Source organism: Solea senegalensis, linkage group LG19, assembly GCF_019176455.1.
Source record: "Solea senegalensis isolate Sse05_10M linkage group LG19, IFAPA_SoseM_1, whole genome shotgun sequence".
Taxonomy (NCBI): domain Eukaryota; kingdom Metazoa; phylum Chordata; class Actinopteri; order Pleuronectiformes; family Soleidae; genus Solea; species Solea senegalensis.
In genome coordinates, this window is record NC_058038.1 from 3,837,300 (window position 1) to 3,859,698 (window position 22,399).

At 40.1% G+C, this 22,399-nt stretch overlaps 2 protein-coding genes across 2 annotated transcripts; one reads left to right on the forward strand and one right to left on the reverse strand.

The window, feature by feature from the left end:
• Positions 1-10,295: 10,295 nt before the first annotated feature.
• tmem100a (transmembrane protein 100a) lies at positions 10,296-13,607 on the reverse strand. Its single transcript, XM_044051571.1, has 2 exons — positions 13,398-13,607; positions 10,296-11,548 (listed from the first exon to the last, which is right to left on the reverse strand). Exon 2 carries the CDS (start codon positions 11,459-11,461, stop codon positions 11,051-11,053), a length of 411 nt encoding a protein of 136 aa, XP_043907506.1. The 5' UTR covers positions 11,462-11,548; positions 13,398-13,607; the 3' UTR covers positions 10,296-11,050.
• Positions 13,608-16,310: 2,703 nt separating this feature from the next.
• Positions 16,311-20,855, forward strand: LOC122785671 (phosphatidylcholine transfer protein). The gene is made up of 6 exons (XM_044051570.1): positions 16,311-16,512; positions 17,577-17,694; positions 18,362-18,441; positions 18,554-18,725; positions 19,163-19,230; positions 20,361-20,855. Exons 1-6 carry the CDS (start codon positions 16,384-16,386, stop codon positions 20,433-20,435), a joined length of 642 nt encoding a protein of 213 aa, XP_043907505.1. The 5' UTR covers positions 16,311-16,383; the 3' UTR covers positions 20,436-20,855.
• The last annotated feature ends 1,544 nt before the right edge of the window (positions 20,856-22,399 follow it).

A 22,399-nucleotide genomic window follows, 5' to 3' on the forward strand; every position in this document is an offset into this window, starting at 1 on the left:
CATGTCGACCTCCACCTCTGCTCTGTTTTCCCTCCATCAAACATCTCCAAAAACAAATGTGGAGCAAGAATCAAGTGTGTGACGGCTAACACTTGTGCTAGTGTTAGCATTGCTAACATTGCTAACTGAACTTTTAACATATTTGTTTCTGTCCACATTGTTTATTTCTCTTCTGGTTGGACAGCAAGGCTTTGCAGTGACAGTTATGTCGCCACCTGGTGGCTGGGCATCATTTAAGTGGGTTTTTGTGTGGGGAGCTTAGCTGCAGGAAATGCTGACTCAGCATTCCTAACTCGTACTAAATGAAACAGGAAAACAATAATTGGTTATGCTGACTCAGCATTCACAACTAATAACACATGATTCACAAATACTATAGTATGAAATGCTTACTCAGCATTTCTAATTCATAGTAAATTAAACAGGAAAGCTATAGGTGGATATGCTGACTCGGCATTCCCAACTCATAAAACATTAAACAGGAAAACAATCGATGGACATGCAGAGTCAGCATTCCCATTTTGTAGTAAATTAGTTGGACTTTTCTTCTTTTATATTATTATTATCTTTAAAGTATTTTCAGTTTTATAAATATCTAAATATGTGTGGACTCAGCCTGGCATGCTAACCAGTGCAGTCGCCCCCTAGTGGCCATTTTAAAGGTACCTCCTGCCTGATTAACAAAAGGGCTGCCATGCTGTACTGAAGAAGAGCTGAAAGCAGCAAATCAAGTGAAAATGTAGACTCATTTTCTCATAAACTTGTATACGAACTAGTGGAGTCGCCCCCTAATGGCCATTCTAGAGAATACAAGTGTAGCACACTGACACATTGGCTTTATTTTCTGAACCCAGAGACTAAAAACCAACAAAACCCCTTTGATTACAAGAGGTGAATTGAAAATAATTAAAATATTATTAAAAATAATAATAATATAACAATAGTAATATAGTAATAATGAAATAATGACAGTAAAATAAAGCACTGAGCAAACTCCAGTTGTTCTAATGGACAGAATATGTGGTTCAGTTTCGAACTGGCCTGTGCAGGACAGATCCACGGGGAGGTGGGAGAGGAGGGAAGGGAAGGGGGGAGAGTTGGGGGACGAGGAGGACGGGGGTGGGCGGGTTAACGTGATCCTCTGTCTCCTTTGTGTCTTCAGACTGTTTGAGTTACTGCGGAGACGTTCCATGAGGTCAGCAAAGGAGGTGCTGTTACACAACCATGCAGGAGACAGCTGAGACAAACCCCTGCTGCGTCCGTCCTCTGCAGAGACACTGTGTCTTACTGCACGTCTGTCACTGGGAGACAACTTTATCTCACTGTTTCTCTTCATTTAGTCACAGACTGTTGATAATAATATTGATTGGATTTGATGAAGTCGATTAAACCCACTCCTTTTTTTCCCCTGATCGATCCGACTTTATTTATATAAAACATCTGATACAAATGAATGAAACCTAAAGTTCTTTACAGTATAAAAACAAAATCTCACATTCTAAAATTAAATAAGTGAAATAAGCAACAGATGTTGATTAAAAATGCGAAATATGAAAACTACGTAAGATAATTGAAAGGCTAAAATAAATAGAGGAATAAACAAATGAACTTCTTTTTTTAATATAGAGTAAACACTGAAAAACGTGGAAAAACAATTTCCCTTAAGGATGAAACCGACCTGTGTATGGGTCAAATGTGTGTGTGTGTGAGACAGAGACAGAGAGAGACCTTCCCTTCCTGAGTGTTGGACTGTTTATGTTAGAGTCATCAGTGTCTCTTCTTCTGGGTGTAGGAAACCTGCTCCTCCCAGAATCAAGCGTTTCCTCTCCTCAAGTATCTATCTATCTATCTATCTATCTATCTCTCTATCTCTCTATCTATCTATCTATCTATCTATCTATCTATCTATCTATCTATCTATCTATCTATCTATCTATCTCTCTATCTCTCTATCTCTCTATCTATCTCTCTATCTATCTATCTAGAGAGGCAAATTAGGGATGCTCATGAGCTAACCCGAGGTAAATTTCCGGGGACAAGCAAAAAAATTAATATCTGCTCCGTTTTCCTGAATCAATTCAAGCAAACCAACACAGTCCCCTAATGAATTAAAAAGCATTTACAGTTATGTTTCATAGAGAAATAAAATGTTATTTATGACATAAAATGTCTACAGATATGCGTATAAACTACTAAATGAATCGTCAACTATTGTGATCCTCGACTATTTGGTTAAAAGTGTTTTTTTTTTTAATAATTAAAACGTCTTAAATATGAATATATTCTGGTTTCTTTGTCTCCACATGACAAAGAAATCATTGAAACTGAATCAGTTTGGTTTGTGGACAAAACAAGACGTCGTCATTTCCAACATTTTTCAACATTTTCTAACATTTTACTGACCAGACAAGTACGATTATGTACTTTTATTACTTTTTTTATTACTTTTATTATCAAAACAATAGTTAGTTGCAGCCCTTATATAAACCTAACAATATTGTCCACAGTGATGCTGGTTGCACTCACTCAACATTTATTACTTTGCACTTTTGCTTCACAAAAAAGCCATCGTTTGTGTTTTGAGTTTTTAAGCTGTGCAGTTTGATCTGCCACATGGAGGGAAAACGAAGACGAAAGTCGCTCCTAAACTTGAGTGAAGGTGTTAACGGGAGCGTCGGTGTGGATAAATACGGCTGCGCAGGTTCCAGTTTATGGCTCAGCATCAGATTTCCATCTTTGACATCACACGATGAAATCACCACTGCAACACTAGAAGGATGTTGCTGTCCATCTGGCAAGTGCAGGACAGTAGGATTTAGGTTAGTTTTGTTTACATCCCACAAACCAGGGAAATTCACTTGAGAAATTCATGTTTTCTGATGAGGAATAAAGAATTTAGGACATCTCTTGGTTCTCTTTGAAGGTGCCGTGAAGCCATCACCATGAATCCAGAAGACAAAACGTGATTAGGCAACAAATTCTGGTCAAATCTGGACACTGACATTGACAGAGAATTCCCTGTTGTCCATTATTGATTGGTTATGGGTTACTCATGGTCCATTGTGCATATACTATTTTATATTGTACTATATTCAAACAGAAACTCAAAAACAGTCTGATATTAAATTGGAACTCTACTCGAGCTGGGAAGAGGATGTTGTTGTGTGATGATCTAGAAACTCTAGAAACACCTGACTATGGAGAGAGTGAAGGAGTGATTTTTCAGGGTTAATGTGACTTGGAAGTTTCAGCTCAACTGTTCACATGAAAAGGAAACCGAGTGCTGTGAAGAAGAAGCTACTTCCCATGACATCATTGTGTTTGTTAAATGACCTCGGCGGGCAGCGTGTCAGTCAGACACACCTTCTTATTTCCTCCCTGACGGAGTCACTCGAACCTATTTACTTAATTCCCTGAAACAATGTGTGGTCAACTGAGAACATTGTCCAAACACGACTTAATCCCATTTTATTTTCCTTTCTTTCAATTGTTTGTGCATATCACGCATTATCACGGCTTTCTTTTACTCTACTTTATGAAATGTAGTGAAAAGATAATAATGTACTACAACAGACAATGCCAAGAGCATCATTGAAATACTTTTTATTTAAATGTAATTTACAAGAAAATTTCTTTATTTCCCTTTATTTGGGGTTTTGACATGTTTCTAAAACTGTGTCATCTTTTCTTACATGTTTTAAAACGGTATTTTAAAACAGCCCAAAAACAATTTAACAATTCCACAAAGTAGCAGTTAGTAATAAGCTAACTAACATACACAGCCCCCTAAATTTACTCTGTTTATAAAATGTACACACACACACACATATATATATATGTATATATATATATATATATATATATATATAAAATGAATAGCAATGTTTGGAACTGAGCATCATTTAAATACTTAAAGCCAGCTAAACATACTGTACAGCATGTTCTAAAACAAGTAGAATCACGATTAGCAAACTAGCATAGCTAGTCAGCTAAACATACTGTACAGCATGTTCTAAAACAACAAGTAGAATCAACAAACAACAACAAACAAGTAGAATCACGATTAGCTAACTAGCATAGCTAGTCAGCTAAACATACTGTACAGCATGTTCTAAAACAACAAGTAGAATCAACAAACAACAACAAACAAGTAGAATCACGATTAGCTAACTAGCATAGCTAGTCAGCTAAACATACTGTACAGCATGTTCTAAAACAACAAGTAGAATCAACAAACAACAACAAACAAGTAGAATCACGATTAGCTAACTAGCATAGCTAGTCAGCTAAACATACTGTACAGCATGTTCTAAAACAACAAGTAGAATCAACAAACAACAAGTAGAATCACTAACATAACTAAAAAGTTGCATTGCTAGTTATTTATGAATAACATGGCTAAAAAACAACACTTTGTTTAGCTAACATAGCTTAATTTTGCTTAATTGTACTTCGTTTCTTGTCTTCAACAGAATAAAGTTAAAAGTGGGCAGAGATTTTTTTTTATCACCTGCAGAGTTTAATTAACACCGGCTAACACTGATGTGTTCCAACACACTCGACAACGGCACTTGCTGTTTACGTGACGCAGTTTTCAGTTGCTCAACGTTGCCTTTGTCAGCGCAGATTTATGAAACTGCCCAGTTGACGACATAATTCTGCCTCGTAGGAGCAAATCTTTGGCTAATAAACACTCCTGTGTGTCTGTTTCTCAACTCCTTTGAGTGAAAGCTGTGGCTTTCTCAGAAATGATTTCAGAAGAGCAGGACAGAGGGTCAAAATAGCAAATGACTTTAACTTTCCTCCACACTGACCAATTTTACAATTTCCCTACAGAACAAATATTGTGTTTTTCATCTAAAAGCCTCATAAACTTCACACCTTTGGTGTTTTCAGTCACATAAATGACGATAAAATGAATGTTAGTCTTACCAGCGAGCACAACTTTTTTTTTTTTTTTTTTTAATGTGTGAGAAACAAAAAGAGAAAAAAATGTGAGAAACCTAAAGAGAAAAAAATAGTAATCCCCATTTAAAAGTGTGAGAAACCTAAAGAGAAAAAAATAGTAATCCCCATTTTCATTGAATTTTGAGAAGTTTATTCTTTGTCATGAAAATGAACAATTTCATCAATTTAGCATAAGCACAGTTTCATTGCTGGTAATATTGTTGCGTTGTTGAAATGAAGATCAAGATTCTTGAATTGTTGTTGAGAAATCAGTTGGTTATTCTCAAATGAATTAAGTTACATCAAACTAAAGTTAGCAAGTAATATAAGCTTTATTTATGCCCTTGAAATGCACACGTTAGTCAGTAGGTGATACACTGCGTTTAAAAAAAAAAAAAGGTATAAAGAAAAAAATGGTCACAATTTGGTTTTTTTGTTGATATGAGTAGTTATATTAGACCAAAGGCCTCAAACTTGCGGCCCATGGGCCACATGTGGCCCCCCAATCCATGTCATGCGGCCCACCATTTAACTGGACTTAGTATTTTTTATTGCAAACTTTATATCATTACAATCTGAGCAGGATGGGGTGGACCCCTACCTGGTGGACTGGATCTCAGACTACCTCACTGGCAGGCCACAGTACGTCAGGCTGAAGGACACCATGTCTGACACTGTGGTCAGCAACACTGGAGCCCCCCAGGGCACAGTGCTGGTCCCTGTTCTCTTTAACCTGTACGCCTCAGACTTCTACGGCAACGACACAGCCATAGTTGGGTGCATCAGGGATGACAGAGAGGAGGAGTATCGGAGACTGGTGGTGGTCTTTGCTGCATGGTGCCACACTAACACTTCTAAGACGAAGGAGCTGGTCATTAACTTTGGGAGGTCCAGAACCAAGGAGGCTCTGGACTCTTATAAATACTTTTTATGACTGTGGCTGGATAATAAACTGGATGGGACAACACACACCAGTCACCTGTATGGGAAGACACAAAGCAGGCTGTACTTTCAAAGGAGACTGCGGTCTGTCAACATCTGCAGCAAACTGCTGTGGATGTTTTACCAGCCTGTGGTTGCCAGTGTCCTCTTTTACACTGTGGTGTGCTGGGGGGGGCGGGACACAAGAGGCACACAGACTTGAGGACACTGGACAAACTGCAGGATATTATGGACAATGCCAGCCACCGCCTGCACACGGCCATCATCATCTAGAGGAGACTGTTCAGTGAAAGACTGCTTCTTCCCAAGTGTAGAACCAATGGACTTTTAATTTTACACTCCTATCACCCACTCTGACTAAACTGGGGGTATTTTTACCCCCAAAAAGTTGGCCTTTTCCTCACTTAACGGTCTCTTCTCATTCATCACCTCAGTATCGTGTCACTCCTCCTCAGTTTGAACGCTGAATTAGAGGCTGACTCATGCAGTTTCTCCATCTCTTTCCTCATCGCGTGTGCGTCAGAGGTGACATTCCTGAGAAAATCTAAACAAACCCGTGAGTTTTTTCCTTGCACATATGGACTCAATCATTCCTGATACATGATGAGACCAACAGTACAACAGCAGGGCGTGAGCTTTTCTTCCGCGCTCCGTCTTCTTTTTTTCTCTTGGTCTCACAAAGCTTGTTAACACGAATGATCCCGTGACCACAGCTTCATGAGTCATGTGATTTAAAAAATCGCTTTTCATTTGGTGTGACTGTACCTCAAGGGTCCACTGTGTAAGAATTGGTGACATCTATTGGTGGAAACGCAGAATGCAACACATGGACGATTGCAACACATTGCCTCCTCCCATCTTTGCTTGAAGTTCTTGTGGGTGGAGCAGCGATGACTTTTTTTTGGTGTGGTACATTTCTTGCTTCCTGTTCAAAATGGCGGCGAGATGGCAGCCTTGCGAGGCCCTTGCCTAAAATGTATTTAGAAGGCTTATTCTACGGCAACAACTATTTTTATTTATAATAAAGGATATTCTATTGAAACTACCTTTTTACTGCAGCTTCATGGACTTGGTTTGTTGTAGAAAGGCCACATTTTGTTTTTGTGGGTAAATTGAGTTAAACAGAGACACAAAAAAAGACTTAAAGCTGGGAAATATCGACACTAATATTGTTATTGTGATTTTTAACCCATTTTAAGATAATATCACCTGAAGCTTTTCTGGGGTTTAGCAGCTCCAGTTCTTCTTGGCTTGTTTGTTTGATTCAAAGCACAAAATTCGATTTCCATAAAGCAAGGATCACATAAAAAAGCTTTATTGCATCCCTATGATCATCTCTTTAGTAATATGGAAGAGGTGGGAAAAAAGGTTTCAAAAGAAAAGGGAGGAGCCGGTCAGGAAAAGCTGTCTCTTTATTATGGAATGAGAAATGAGGGCGAACCGAGCCGCCTGCTCCTCTGAGACTGTGGTCAGCCAACACTTCAGTCACTCTGGGAAACCACTGGCAACACATGAAAGAGTCAAAGACAGAGGCTGTCGTGCCGAGTCACTGTCACACTGTAAAATAGTGTTGTTGTTAGGAGGCTCTTGGTTCACGGCCATAAATGCTGTTGTTCTGCACTTTTATATGAACTTCTTACTGGGAGAGGTTTCCCCAACAAAAAAAACCCCATAAAAACCACACAAAAGAAGACATGAAGGACTGCAGCCCGTGAATGAAATATCATATTTGATAGGGGAATAAAACTGCTGCAAAATTCAATTGAAAAGATTTAGTGCCATGAATGTCGTGATCGAGCAGATTACGATGTGTGACGAGTGGAAGACGATGATACGATCATGACAATTAGGAAAAAACAAGTTGGTAAATGCTGACTCAGCATTCCCAATGAATTACAAAGATAGTATAAAACAAAATGAATGCTGTCTCGTTAACGCTGGTTAAGAAGTTGGACTTTTTGAAGCAGGTCAAATGAAACACACCTGTGTGTCGGCTCAGATCACGCTCACTGAGGTGAAGCTCATTATGTGGATTTGGAACAGTGTTGCTGAAGTCTGGAATTTCACACTCGAGTTTGAGACCGTTTTTGATCGACTCTGTCGTCGTTTTGAAATCATTTTCTTCTAACAATTTCAACATTTCCCTTTTCTTTCCTCCCTGCCTTGCGGACTTTTTCTGGTTTGCCTCCATTTCTTTCTTTTCTTCATATTGATCTCAGCCTCTTTCATGCCTTCCTCCCATTATTTATTCTATCATTTCCTTATTTCCCAGCAAACTTTTTGACTCTGCTGTCTTCCCTCCAGCTATCGTTGTACTTCCCTCTATCCTTCTTTCATTATCCCAATTCTTTCTTTATTTCTTAGCCTGTTTCATCTGTCCTTTCTTTCTTTTTTCTTTCTTTCTCCATCTCTTCTTTCATCTGTCCATCTTCATTCTTTCTTTCTTGACCTGTTTTATCCCTCCATTTCCTTCATTTGCTCCTTTTATCCCTCCATCTCCTTCATTTTCCTCCATCTTATTATTTTCTTCTTAAACTTGTGTGATCGGTCTTCTTTCTTCTAAACTTTCTTTACTTCCTTCCTAAACTCCTCATCCTAGTTTACTCTTTAATTGTTTTTGTCCCTTCTTTGCCTTTTTTCGTTTCTTTACTTTTATAGAATCCATCCATTTCCTCGCGCTGCCTTGTCTCCTTCCCTACTTTCCTTGTTTAGTCGACACAGAAACACATTAAGATCCACAGTGAAACAATATAAAACTGCAGCAGCTTCTTTTGTTATTATTTCTGACAGAGCAGCTCCTCCTGTTTTTTTTTCCCTTGTTGTTGTTGTTGTTTGTTGGGACACAAAGTGAAATGACACCACGCGAGGCTCGAAAAGTGACGCACACAGTCTGTGCAGGAGGTGCCAGCAGTGTGTGAGGAGGAGGACGAGGACACTGGTGGACAGCACCTGTCCAACTTCATATCAAGTCAACACCTCTCTCTTTCTTTTTTGTGTTTCTTTGTTTTCTTTCTCACTTTTAGCCTGACTGACCTTTCAGGGAGGTGACGCCTCACCTCATAAGAGCTGGACTTTAAAGTCCACATGGTGCCTTAGCTTATATCTGATAGCTGCTTATGTGTGTGTGTGTGTGTGCGTGGTGATCTCCCCTAAAGTGACAAAGTGTGTTGTAGGTTCCTCCTCTGACGCAAGGAAACCATCGAGTTGTAGTGTCTGGTGTCACACGGACGCATGGCAACGCAAATGCTGCCTATAAATATACTTCCACGTCCAGGCTATTTTAATCCCAACAGGGTCAAACAGGAGAGTTCAGCTTCTTTACAGCACTGGGAATTTATAGTATATGTCCTGAAACGTCACGTTCATTCTCCAAGAGTCTCTGACTGAAAGGAGCAGAGAACATGTTTCAAGATCTTCAAGATAAGATCTAAACAAATGTCTGTTAAACTCAAACTGTTCTATTTTCTATGTGGGTCTCGTGATTTTGACCAACATCTCTGCTATTTACGTTAAGTTTTGCGCCACCTACTGCTCGTCTTGGTGATCCCGGAATCAGAGCTGTGACGTTCACGAACGAGTCGAAATTACGGACCGTTAGTTTGCGAGCCATTCTCTTTCTATACAAACTTTCTATGTTGCCTTTTACGCGATGCGTGAACGGCTCCTTGAAAGGAACGATGAGAACTGAGTCGCAGTTGTGGACCGTTCCTTTGCGAGAGGTTCTTTTTATATCCAAACTGTCCACACCGCCTTTTACACGACACGTGAACGGCTCTAAATATAAGAACGAGCCGAGTCTTTTGAACGGCTCTTTGAAAGGAACGGCTCCTCAAGACGCGGCTCCCTTCAAGGAGCCACAAATCCCTGCTCTACTCCCAATATTCATCCTTGGATGGAAAAGCACTTACATTTGGTGAAGAAAAATTGCGATAAATTTAAAATGGAGACCAGGTTCTGTTCACATGTTTGACCTTACCCTAGTGATTCTGACCAATATCAGACCAGCATCACTGCTATTCACGTTAAGTCTTGTGCCACCTACTGCTCGTCTTGGTGAACTAACACCTGTAATTAGAGCTGTGATGTTCACGAACGAGTCGGACCTTTTGAACGGCTCTTTGAAAGGAACGATGAGAACTGAGTCGCAGTTCTTTTTAAAACCAAACTGTCCACGCTGCCTTTTACGCGGCACGTGAACGGCTCTAAATATAAGAACGACCTGAGTCTTTTGAACGGCTCTTTGAAAGGAACGCAACATTGACAGTTTGGATATAAAAAGAACTGCGGCTCAGTTCAAAGAGCCATTCAAAAGATTTGACTCGTTCAGCCGTGGATGGAAAAGCACTTGCATTTGGTAAAGAAAAATTGCGATCAATTTAAAATGGAGACCAGGTTATGTTCACATGTTTGAGTGTTAATGAGTTTATTAAACCTCATGATGTCCAGTTAACAGAAAGTACAAGCAAACAATTACACAAAACAACAAAAAAAGCGCCACATTTTCACGACATGTGACATCATAATGCGACTCACTGCACGTCACAGTGAGGTGTCGTTTAATACTGAATATGATGATTATGAAGGGTCAAAGTGCTTTAAGTGGATACAGAAAGGTATTTACGGTTAAATGTAGAAGAGAAGACTACACGAGTACCATCTTTCACCAGCAGGTGAGACACAGTCACTTCCTGTGAGATGAACAAAAGACATGTCATGGAGAGATTATGTGCAAGTTGAAGTGTAGAAAAATGAGGCATGAATCATCGTCGTGGAGTTTACAGTTTCTCCCTTTCTCTTCCCCGGGTTCCTTTAAATCACAGTCCGTCCCATTAGAATCAAAGCCGCCACATCCAACGGCAGATTAATGGGCGACTTCCTCTACATGGCTTCACACAGTGGTAATTCATCTTAATTGGGATACACTCCTTCTGGCCTCGTTCCCAGCTCTCCAGATGTTCGACGTCTGTTTGAGGAAAAAGAAAAAGAACAAAAAAAAAACCCTTACAATGTCTTCAAAGATTAAAGTTCTGGGCCTCGAGAGTCGGCGCTCGGAGCGCTTTAAAAGGTCGGAAGCGCAACACATGCTGAAGAACATCTGGTTCCAGCTGCTTCTCCAGGCTCTGATATCGTTCCAGGCCTCGGCGAAAAAAATGATCAGGATTCAAGTAAAAATACTCCTCTGGTTCGTGACCAGGGCGGTCTGGCTCTCCCGCCGCCTCTCCTTCTTCCTCTCCAGTCTCACCTTCCAGCAGATGGCGCTGGACGCCAGGAGCACAAGCCCGGCCGAGAGGAGCACCAGGCCAAAGTAGGAGATGGTGGATCCGTGCGAGTTGAAGCTGTAGGCCACGGCGGTGACCACGATGCCCGCGATGAGCACCACCACGCCAAACGGGATGGTGCAGCGGTAGCAGGACAGCTCCGCCCCGCCGGTGGCCGCCGTCAGCTGGACTTCATTGACCAGCGGGATGTTCACGGTGGTCGCCGCGGGACGCTCGTGGTCGTTGTTGTTGTTGTTGGCCTTCTCCGGTGCCGCGGGCGTTCGCATGGCGTCCTTGTGAGCTTCTTCTGGCATCGCAGGACTCCGCAGCCTCCGGGTAAACCAGCCACAGATGGTTTCTCACACAGCGTTGCCCTTTTTACCTCACTGCGATCTCCCAGTCTAAAACAAATAAACCAAAGAGTCAAACTGGTTGCTCAACCGCTGCACACACAAAGACCCCACAGATATGTTTTGTTTTTCTTTTCTTTTCTTTTCTTTTCTTTCTCTTTTTTGTTGGAATCCAGCCCCACATTTCACAATTAATCGCCGCTCTCACACACACATGCTGCTTTAATAAACTGGCGTAACCTCTGCTCACAGTCGCAGGCGTGCGCCTCTGACCCAGTCAGAGGAGCTGCCTGAATGACGCAGGACCACTCAGCCCAGCACGAGCTGAGACATTCCCAGGAGAACGCGGGATATGACATTACAAACTGCTCCGTGAAATGCGAGGAGCTTCGAAATCACCAGCAATTTCACAAGCGGCACTGATCTAACCCCCACTCACACTCACTCAGTGAACTGGGATTCAAACACTGAGTGACAACAAATTGGAAAAGGATGGGTTCTTTTTAAAGAAAAGTAGTTCAGGAGACTTGTGTTTGCTGCTTACTTCGCCGTTCGACGTCCTTTTCTGGCGGCAAACGGAGGTTTGCGTCGCGTTGCAGGCCGCGCGCTCTCCCAACACCAAACTCCATAGAGAAAATCAGCGTTTTTTAGCTCACAGGGTCACAGGAGTTTCTGATACACTGGCGCCTCCGTCAGTGAGTTCATATGTGTTATTTTGTGACGTTGGTGTTTGAAAACCGTCAGATTAAGAACATTGACACAAACGAATCAAATGAGGCAGCTCCCGTGTCCGTGACGTAAAAACGCTGATTATCTCTATGGAGTTTGGTGCGGGAGAGTTGAGCGGGTTACGGAATTCTGTTTCTAGTTGTAAAATAAGTTCTTAAGACATTGTAGACTTAAGCAGGTGTTGGGAAAAAGTATCTTTAGTCTTGGAAATATTTGAAAAAAGTATTATTTTTTTTGAATTTGACCCCACAAAACAGTCAAAAAACACCTGAAAACATTGACACATCAATCAATCAACAATTTTCTTTATCCACAATTAATCCAAAGCCATATCTGAGTGGCTTTGGATGTGGGTGCAGCAGGAGAGAATCCACAGAAACGCCTCGATACAACAGGGATTCAAACCACAGCCTTACTGTGAGGCAACAGTGCTTACCGCTGAACCACCAAACCACAGCTGCAAATATTTAGGATTAAAATCTGCCTCACAAACGTTGCATGAACATGTGATTAAGGATGGGTTTTTTCCTTCGAATTCAACTGAATAAACGGCACAAACTTCTGTCGACTACTATTTTCTCTACGTAAACATCTAAATATTGTTTCAATGTTATTTAATTGCCTTTTTCCAATACAATTTTGTATTTTTCTGCTGTAACAAGTGCATTTTCCCCGCTGTGGTATCAAGAAAGTCTTATCTCATCTTATCTTGAAATTTTAATGCAATAACAGCTATATTTCTACACAAATGTGACATTTACTTGTTTTGTCAATTTATTCATTGTTTTATCACATTATTGGCTCAAACCTGATCATTTTTGTCTTGTATCCTCAAAAGTATGTTGTGTTTAATAGAAACATGTTCACACTGAACATTGCTGCAGATTACTGTGTCATATTATTAGAATAATCACTGTCGCTGTAGAAAAACATGAGAGCAATGAAAAGTTCATGAATTCTGTGTGAATTATTAGTGAAGACAATGAACAACAGGGGAGAAAACATGTGTGTTTAAAGTTATTAATTCTATTTAAATCCTATTCATTGTTTTCATTAACTTGACTGTAATTGTGTTTGGCTGCAGCTGGTAAAGATTTTTAAAAAAGAAAACCAGAACAACAACAAGACAGAATGATTTAATTTAATTTAAAGAGAAAGAAAAGGTATTTACCTCACAGCATTGGTCCATGCCGCAGTTTCCACAGAGGTGCGGTCAAACAAACGTCTAATAAATGTGAAAAGTAATGAAAATGTGTTGATTCGGATTCTTTCAAAATAAAACGTGACAGTTGTTGCTCGTCTTCTCTGTCTCTCTGTCACTCAGTTGTGGCTGTCGCTCGCACGGCCATCCCTCCTCCTTCTAACAGCACAAGTCCACTGGACTACAAAGCTCGCACAGGTGAGAAGAACGTTACGAGATCCGGTCTGGTCTTTCAAAATAAAACAAACGGCCTCTGGGATTTTTCAACATATTTTCCATTCAGCTGATGGGTTTATTTTGAAGTTCGAATTTGCACGTTTCCGCTACTAGCTTAACATCTTGTTAACAAATTAAAATTTTGTGGAGGATTTTTTTTTAGTGTCACGTGTATGGAAGCTCAAAAAAGGTCAAGTGAGAATAACATTTCTGAGTCAAATGATTTTTTTCAAAAAGTTGAAAAATGTATTGCAATCTGGTAACCATTTGCTTTAAAGGGAAGTTGGAATTTCCCTCCATAAATCAGAGTAACCTCTCAAACCCTGACATGCTTTAAGTCAGGGGTCTCAAACTGGCGGCCCGGGGGCCACATGTGGCCCTCCAAACAATATCAAGTTGTAACGAGTCATTTCTATATGTTTTTATTTTTAAATTGATAGATTAATTTTGCATCATAAATATTTTTTTTGTTGTTGTTGCATATTAAAACAAGCACTTATATTTTGAAATGATCCAATCCAATCCAACTTTATTTGTAAAGCACAAAACAAACACAGTGGACCAAATTGTTGTACAGATTAATGGATAAAAGACAGAAAAGCTCACACAAGGCAGGAGTACATATAAAAAAAGTAATTAATACGTAATTTTGAGCTCATAACGTCCACCGCAACTGCTGCTTTTCCCAAAAAAGTTGGGCTTTTTTTTTTTTTACTTGACTGGCCCCCGACTGACCAGACGAGACAGTCGGTGGCCCACAGGTCATTGGAGCTTGAGACCCCTGCTTTAAGTCATGTCAGTGTTAAACATAGTATTATTATAATACTATGGAGAGTGAATCAGCAGTTTTCAGTCTAACATCTACAACTTCTTGAGTCCAAAATTTCTTAAGAAGATATTTATCTCGCACTTAGACAACTGACGTGTGTGTACATCTGTAAACCGCTCAATCCACTGTACCAAAGTCCATTGAGAAAATCAACGGTTTGACACCATGGCACACAGGAGTTGTAGATCCACTGCTGCTTTTCATCAACGCATTCACATGTGCTATTTTGTGAATTCGTTTTTTGAATTTGTTTTTGTTTGAATTTGCCCAGGGGGGTATTCCATCAACGTAGCTAAGAATTGCCAGACTTAGGTGTAAGCTTGAAGCTTGACTAAGCTCCACCTCCCAATCTAGCTCCAAGCCGTTTCATCAAGTGACATCAGCTGGCTCCACCTGACGCTTAGTCAAGCCTTAAGCCTCAACTTGTGCACGCCCACAGGGAAAATAAAAAGCCCATTCTAGTCGAGCACGGAAACTGTGAAAAATGCCGAAACGCAAGGGAAAAGAGCGTGCAGAGATGTTCTCCGCAGCGGAGCAAACCCTCCTCATGGGGGTATATGAGGATTACAGCAACATAATCCGAAAGAAGGGCAATACCACGGCAATCAATAAAGTGAGGGATGTGGCGTGGCAGAATATTGCCGACAGACTGAATGTGTAAGTGACAAAGAAAATGAAGTATTTCAGCATCATCATGTTATATAAATCCTCCATCAAAGGGACAAAATATATGGAGACAATAATCTACCAATTGATTTCTTGATGGTTTTTGTTTTAAACTAATCAATTATGTGGACCTATTAATGCAACCAAATCCCTAAAATTTCCCATATTTTCCCATATTATATCGTTTGGTAGCCCTAGTAGTTATGTTAGAAAGTAATATTCATCACATTTATCAACTGAATGTTATACAAATCGATGAGATAGCTTTCATTTATTTCCTGCATGGACAATTCTATAGAATTGATATCATTTTCATTTAAGCCTGTCATTTTTACATGCTGTATTTTGTCCCAGATGCTATATGTTGAATTGTTGTATGTTCATTTTATTTTATGTAAAGCACTTTGAATCACCTTGTGCTAAAATGTACTATATAAAGTTGCCTTGCCTACATTTGATAATAATAGGCTACATTTAATCAAAGTATTTTACATGACTCCTCACATGTATTATTATATTATTGTATTATCATACAATTGATGGTAGATTATTACATGAAGAAATGCAATGTTGGTTATCATTCTATACGAAATAATCATGACAGATCTATTGATTGTAAAAAAAAGTTATTATTTATCTAGAATCATTTTAGCAAATCAAGCAATTCAATGGAGACGAGGACCCCTATTACAGTAAGTGAATGTAGGTGACAGCAAATCAATCATCTATCTCCTATCAATCAGAGGCCCTAACCCTTGTTACATCAAATGAATAATTAAATTTCCTTTTATTATATTTTTTTGCTAATTTGTTTAATTTTATATTTATTTGTGTCTTATTTTTTATTATATTTTATTTTGGTGATAATGTTCTTTAATGTACTTATAGATAATATATAATTATTAGTCTAAATAATTTCTCTAATACATTTTATTATATAGTTTATGTTTTACATATTATTTTATCATTCCATGACAGTTGTGTGTCTCTGTTTCTGTCATTTAAGCTTGACTTTGCCTTTAGCCTGCTTGATGGAATACACCCCAGATAGCACAATCTTGGTAAACAAGACAGCAGCTGACGCGCAGCTCCAGTGTCGCCTCAAACTAAAAACGCTGATTTTTCTCTATAAAGTTTGGCGCAGTGAGGGTGAGCCGTCTTTTATTTTGAAGGTAGGGACCGGAAACACCCGGCGCTGTTCTCGCCGTCGTTCCGCAGCTACCTCTGCTGTTCGGAGAATCCGTCATGTCGCTTGGCTTCACAGATGAAGAGTTCCAGGGAGCGTGGAAGGAACTGGACGAGCCGCAGCTGGACGGAGGATGGGAGCTTTTCACCGAGACCATGGGGGTCAAGATCTACCGCCTCTATGACAAGGTGAAGAAAACAAACACACCTCACACCAGAGGGGGAAAACACCGCCAATGACTCAGTGAACGAATGAATGAAGTCTCTACTTACTGAAAATAAAAACACCACACAATTTCCACTGTTTTTGTCTCTTATGTGACGTCACTCCTACTATGCGTAATATAATCAATATTAACATAAACACACCGGCAGTGGCGCCCTAGCGGCAAAACCGGGAATTATCCGGACATTGAAGGATGTGTGTTTTTCCCCCTCACTCACAAACCGGTTGTAGGCCTAACCTGTTAAACCAGATTCCATTGAGAAACACATGTTAAAGGTCGAGTCATTTAAATAAAAGTATGTAAGTTGAACAAAATAAAGTTCAGGACATAACTTGTGAGCTTTCTGTTTAGTTTCATTTTCGTTAAGTCTGTAAACAGTCTTAAATCAAGGGATTAAATGATCATTTCAGATTAAACTATATGAGTCAGCCATTGTTCAACATCCACATTGAGATACTAGTGCTGCAATGCCTCATTGTATGTATTTGTTTCGCAGAATAATAACACATTTGTCCAATTTCAGCTTCTTCTTGAACTGAACGTCTTTAGGTTTGTCAACAAAACAATTCAAGATTAACATGTTCACAGATTTTTTTAACCATCAACCAAACAATTGACAAATTAAACCACACATGAGCCCTATGGGACTCAGTTTTGAGAACATTCTCTCCACGATTCATTTTTGTCATCTTTTAAACAGAGTCGTGGTTTGAGGGAAAGCGAATCGACCTTAAAACAATGCTTTTGTGAATGACTGAGCAAACAAACCCGCTGGGCCACAGAATCTGCAAAAAATCAGTGACCGCACACTGTGTTTATTGCGTTTAAGGGTGTTAACCACATGTGAACTTGAGTCCAATCCAACACCCTTCCTCACCCAGAGTGAGAAGAAAGGGTGTTGGCTCTACTCATGGAACCTTGCACGCGCTGGGATTCGTTTACGCGGCGACGCCGTGGGGTGTGGCCGCGTGTTGTGCTCGCCTGCAGTCTCCGGGAGACGGCACTTTCATGTGCTTGTGTTTTCAGGAAACGAAACTTTACGAGTACAAAGTCTTTGGCGTGCTCGCCATCTGCAGCCCAGAGCTGTGCGCAGACGTCTACATGGACCTGGCCTATCGGAAACATTGGGATGGATATGTGAAAGGTAAAATGAAAGCACGTGGGAAGGCCAGTTTCTCATGCTCTCATGTCTCCTCCCTGAGAATGAATCACGTCTTTAATATCTTTAATATCCAGTTATTGACGTTTTTCCTGCTCTTATTTTGTCTTCATGCAACTCTACAGTAACAAGGTAACATGGCTTAAACTGTACTAGACGTAGTTTGTAGTTACGTTGTCATATAGATGCTATTCTTCATGAGGCTTAAGATATACATGCTGTTTCGCAGTGTGTTATTCGTCTTGTATCTCTGACAAAAACCAAACTTCAGGAGAGCCATCGCAAAGTCAAAATCATGCACCGAACCCCAGTCGTCGATTTCACATCACACCTTTGGTTCAGATTGACCTCAGTGATACAAGGCAGCAGGAGACCAGCAGCTTCTCTGTCCCCCGTGAGCTAAAAACGCGGATTTTCTCTGTGGACTTTGGTGTGTGGAAAGAGAGAGACGTTTAAAAACACAAAGACGTGTGGCGTAGTTGACAGCAAGTATATCTTCGGCCTCACGCTAATAAAATATACGTAGCGCGGTACAGAGCTTTTCCAAATGGCGTTGATTTCCATGGGATACATTATTTACACAAGCCAATGGAGCGGTTGGGGCTTTTTAGCGCGTGATATCTTCATGTTTTTGCCTTTCTTTTCCAAATAGAGCTCTGTGAGAAGAACTTTGAAGGACAAACGGCAATCTACTGGGAAGTCAAATACCCGTTTCCTCTGTCAAACAGAGACGTATCCTTTTTTTCCGTTTTGTTTTTTTTGTCAGGCCTACTTTACAGAGCCGAGAGGAGGCTCTGTATGTTTGCGACCTTTGTTGTGTTCCCTAACGGATCAAACCCCTCAGTATGTTTACATAAGGGAGAGGAGAGACCTGGACGTGGACGGCAGGAAGATCTGGGTGATCCTGGCCAGAAGCTCAGCGGAGACGGCGTGCGCGGAGAAGAGCGGTGTGCTGCGGGTCAAAGACTACAAGCAGAGCGTCGCGCTGGAGAGCGACGGAGCTGGGGGAACCAAACGTAAGAAAATGCTCCGTCTTTTGGAGGACTTGGTTCTCCAAGATTTGTCTTATCACTACGTTTCAGCCGCTTTGTCAGGTAGTAAAACTGTCAAATAGCAGATTATCAATAGCTCGCCTGGACAAAAGATACCTCTGTTCACATGTTAACTTTGCTTTAGAACAGTTTGTAATTAGAAAATGTTAGCACGATTCCCGACCATGATGATGAAGTTGCTGACGTGTGCGACGTGTGTGCTAAATTTAGTAAAAATGCAGGGATTCCAAGAGAAGGAGCGGAAAGTAAACACTGTTTACGTGGGTTTTCATCCACTTTTTTTAAAAATGACCTGTTAAAAAAGTCATCCTCTGCGTGCAAGTAAAATATAGATTACTACCTGAAAACGGTGACGAGTTACAGGCTTATTAATATGCAAAAACTTGATCTTTTCTTTTTAGTTTTCATGAATTACTTCGACAACCCTGGTGGTATGATCCCGACCTGGCTGGTGAACTGGGCCGCTAAGGTGAGTTTCATCTTTATTTCAACTCAACTTAACAAATCTCTGACCGAGTCTTTCTACAAATCTGTTAGACGGTCTTTTTCTGCCCCCGCACCAAAGCCCATTGAGAAAATCTCTGTTTTTAGCTCACAGGGCAGCTGCTGGTCTACTGCTGCCATATTTTTGTTAGTTTGTGCCACTCGTGTAAATCCAAACAAAAGATTTCCAATGCCGGAATCTACAAATAAACGCAAGACACAAACTTTAGTTTCCTGTCCAACAGTGAGACAAAGTGTCAAACGCATGCCTAAGATACTGTTAGACTGGGACAGGTGTAGTTTTTAATAGGTCAGTGCTTTGTTAAGTGGTTAAATTCAGTGTCTCAGGCTCATTCTCGTTGCAGAAAACTACCTGAAATAACCCTTCAAGTTACAGCACTGTAAGAACACAGAAAACAAAGCAGAAAACGTCTTAAACCGTGAAGCAGCTTAAGGCGCGCTGGCCTCGCTGAACACTTACAGATGGGTCACATGCAGAGAATTTCCTCAGTGGGATAAATAAAGTGAAACGAAACATGGCTGGTTTGAATCAAGGTTTTATTAGTCGAGTGTGTGGTTTTGTTTGATTCTCATGTTGTCTCATGAATGTAAAAATAAAAGGGGAAACTTACCAGTAAATAATGTATGTAAGTAACATTTCCCCCTGATTTATTGTAGAAACAGATTCATGTCAACAGACTCGTGTGGAGATATTTCTCAACCAAGTAGCTGTGTGAGGTTAATGCTTCATTAGCTCGTCTCTGGACAGCAGAGTTGTCCAAGTGCCCATGTTTTGAACAGTTACTGGTTCTTGACGTAGTTTTGAGGCTCTTTTTTTGAAAAGGGTTGCATGGTGAAATGTTTGAAATACAGATTATTTTCCCCCACTTCTCACCGCACTCACGCGTACAGTCGAGGTTTTACGCGAACAAGTTTCAGGAAACGTCTTCATTCACTTCCCAAACCTCCCCAAAAACTCTGCAGTACCTATGCCAGGCCTCTACATGGCGCTGACCCATGAAGTAGAACTCTGTAGGCCAACGCCAGTGGTTTGAATTCTTCCTGGCCCCTGCGTTCGTCCACTGACGGATACTTTGGTGTGTTTCTGTCGAACAGAACGGCGTTCCGGGTTTCCTCAAAGACATGCAGAATGCCTGCAGCAATTACAGCTGCTACTGCCAGAAGAAATAAAAGCAGCAGCAGCAGCAGCAGATGATTGTACTCACCCTCACAATCAAGGGCTTTGATCCTTTTTTTTATTATTATTATTGTTTTAGTTTTGGGAGATGTGTTTGATTGTTTGACTCTTCTGTGCGTGGTGTGGGCTGCTACTTTGACTCAGGCATGTTTTTTGCATGACACCAGAGATCCTCGTCAATCATTTTTGATCATAATCAACACTTTTGTTCGCTGTAAATTTCCGAAAACCAGCCTTGCAAGACCAGGGCTGCCGACCCTGGAGTCCTCAGAATCATGCAAAAGACGGCACTAAACACAAACCTTAGCCAGGTACCGGCTATAAGATCAAGGTGGCAATATTATATTTTCTGCACCTTCTCGCACACGTTTTATGTTTTTTTGCAAAAAATTAGCTCACATTCAATCGTTGCAGTTGCTGTTAGCTCTAAACTGAGCTAATAGTGCGTCCCAGTTGTAGTCGGAAGTCGGAATTTCCGAGTTGAAAACTAGTAGTAACCTCACCTCACTCCATTAATGTTGGATTCCAACATGACTGAGTGGCTCAAAAACTCAAAAAGCAACCTGACTCCACCCCCCTAACGGTGGAGTCCAACATGGCTGCCACTCGCACACACAGCTACCACTACTTTTACTGCTAATCGCACTCATATTTGTTTTGCAGTAAATCTTTTCGTCTTTCTGTATTTGTTGCTACACTCTTACCTGTTCTCTGTGTCCATAACTTAACTTCTGTTTTCTGGTCACACTGGAGTCTCATCATTGTCTGCTGTTCACTGGAATTCACTCCAAAAAACAAACAGCACCACATTTACTCTTGTGATTCTTTTCTTTTGAGTTTTGATTATTTCTGCAAAAAGAAAATCACATATTATAGATGCATATGAATAAAGACACACTACGTGAGTGTAGTCGGGCTTCGTTACCTCAGTAGGACGACTTTTCAAATATGGTTTTATCTGATCATGAAATCCTATTACTGTGTAATACCTGCTGTTTTATTGTCATGAATAAACTCTCATTTGACATTCAGACTTATGTGTAACTGTGTTGTGTAACCCCCGTAAAGCAAGTTTGAAAGCAACCCTTGTTTTTATCACCAATTTCTGTAGAGAAACTTAAAATCCAGATGTTTCCAGACAGAAGAAGATGCTTCAATCTGCTTAATCTAACGTCGACTTCTATAATTACAGCCCAAGTCAGGATCAGTGCAAACACTGAGGCTATTTGAGAAGTAAAGAACAAGTAATATGGACTGAAAACAGGACAGAACAGATTAATTAGGGTTCGAGCAACAAGGTTGCAAGAACCCTCTTCAAACTGTAAGGATTATGAATTATTATTTTCATAATTGAGTAATTTGTTAGTTATTTGCTACTTAAAATGTCAGAAAATGTTGATTGGTGTTTACCAAACCTGGAAATCTCAAAATTCAAATAATTCCATGTTAATTATTTATTCGTTATATGGTGCAAAAAATACAAAATATTCACATTTAAGAAGATGAAAAATCTGAAAAAAAAACCATGTTTCCATTTAAGGGTAACAGTCAGCAGCTGATCAGCTCACTTATCTGTGATGTTTTTACTCCCTCTGGTGGTGAAAGGTGAGCATTGACCCAAGTCTTGACCATGAATCTCCCTCCTCTTACTTTTTCCCTCTCCATCTTCATCATAATCTTCATCATCTTTGCATACATACATTCTTCTTCTCATAATGATAATAATAATTTATTATTATTATAATAATAATAATAATAATGATAAATTGCAATTAAACATCTGGTCTATGTCAAACAATAACAAAAATAAAAAATACAGTACATATAAGCTCATAAAGTGGTTGAAAACCAACATTAACTGTGTTCCTCTCAACATTTTATTAAATAAACCATTATCTGACAGTTAATGCATTCATTTTCATTACTGACAGATTTTTAATATCACTAATCACAAATT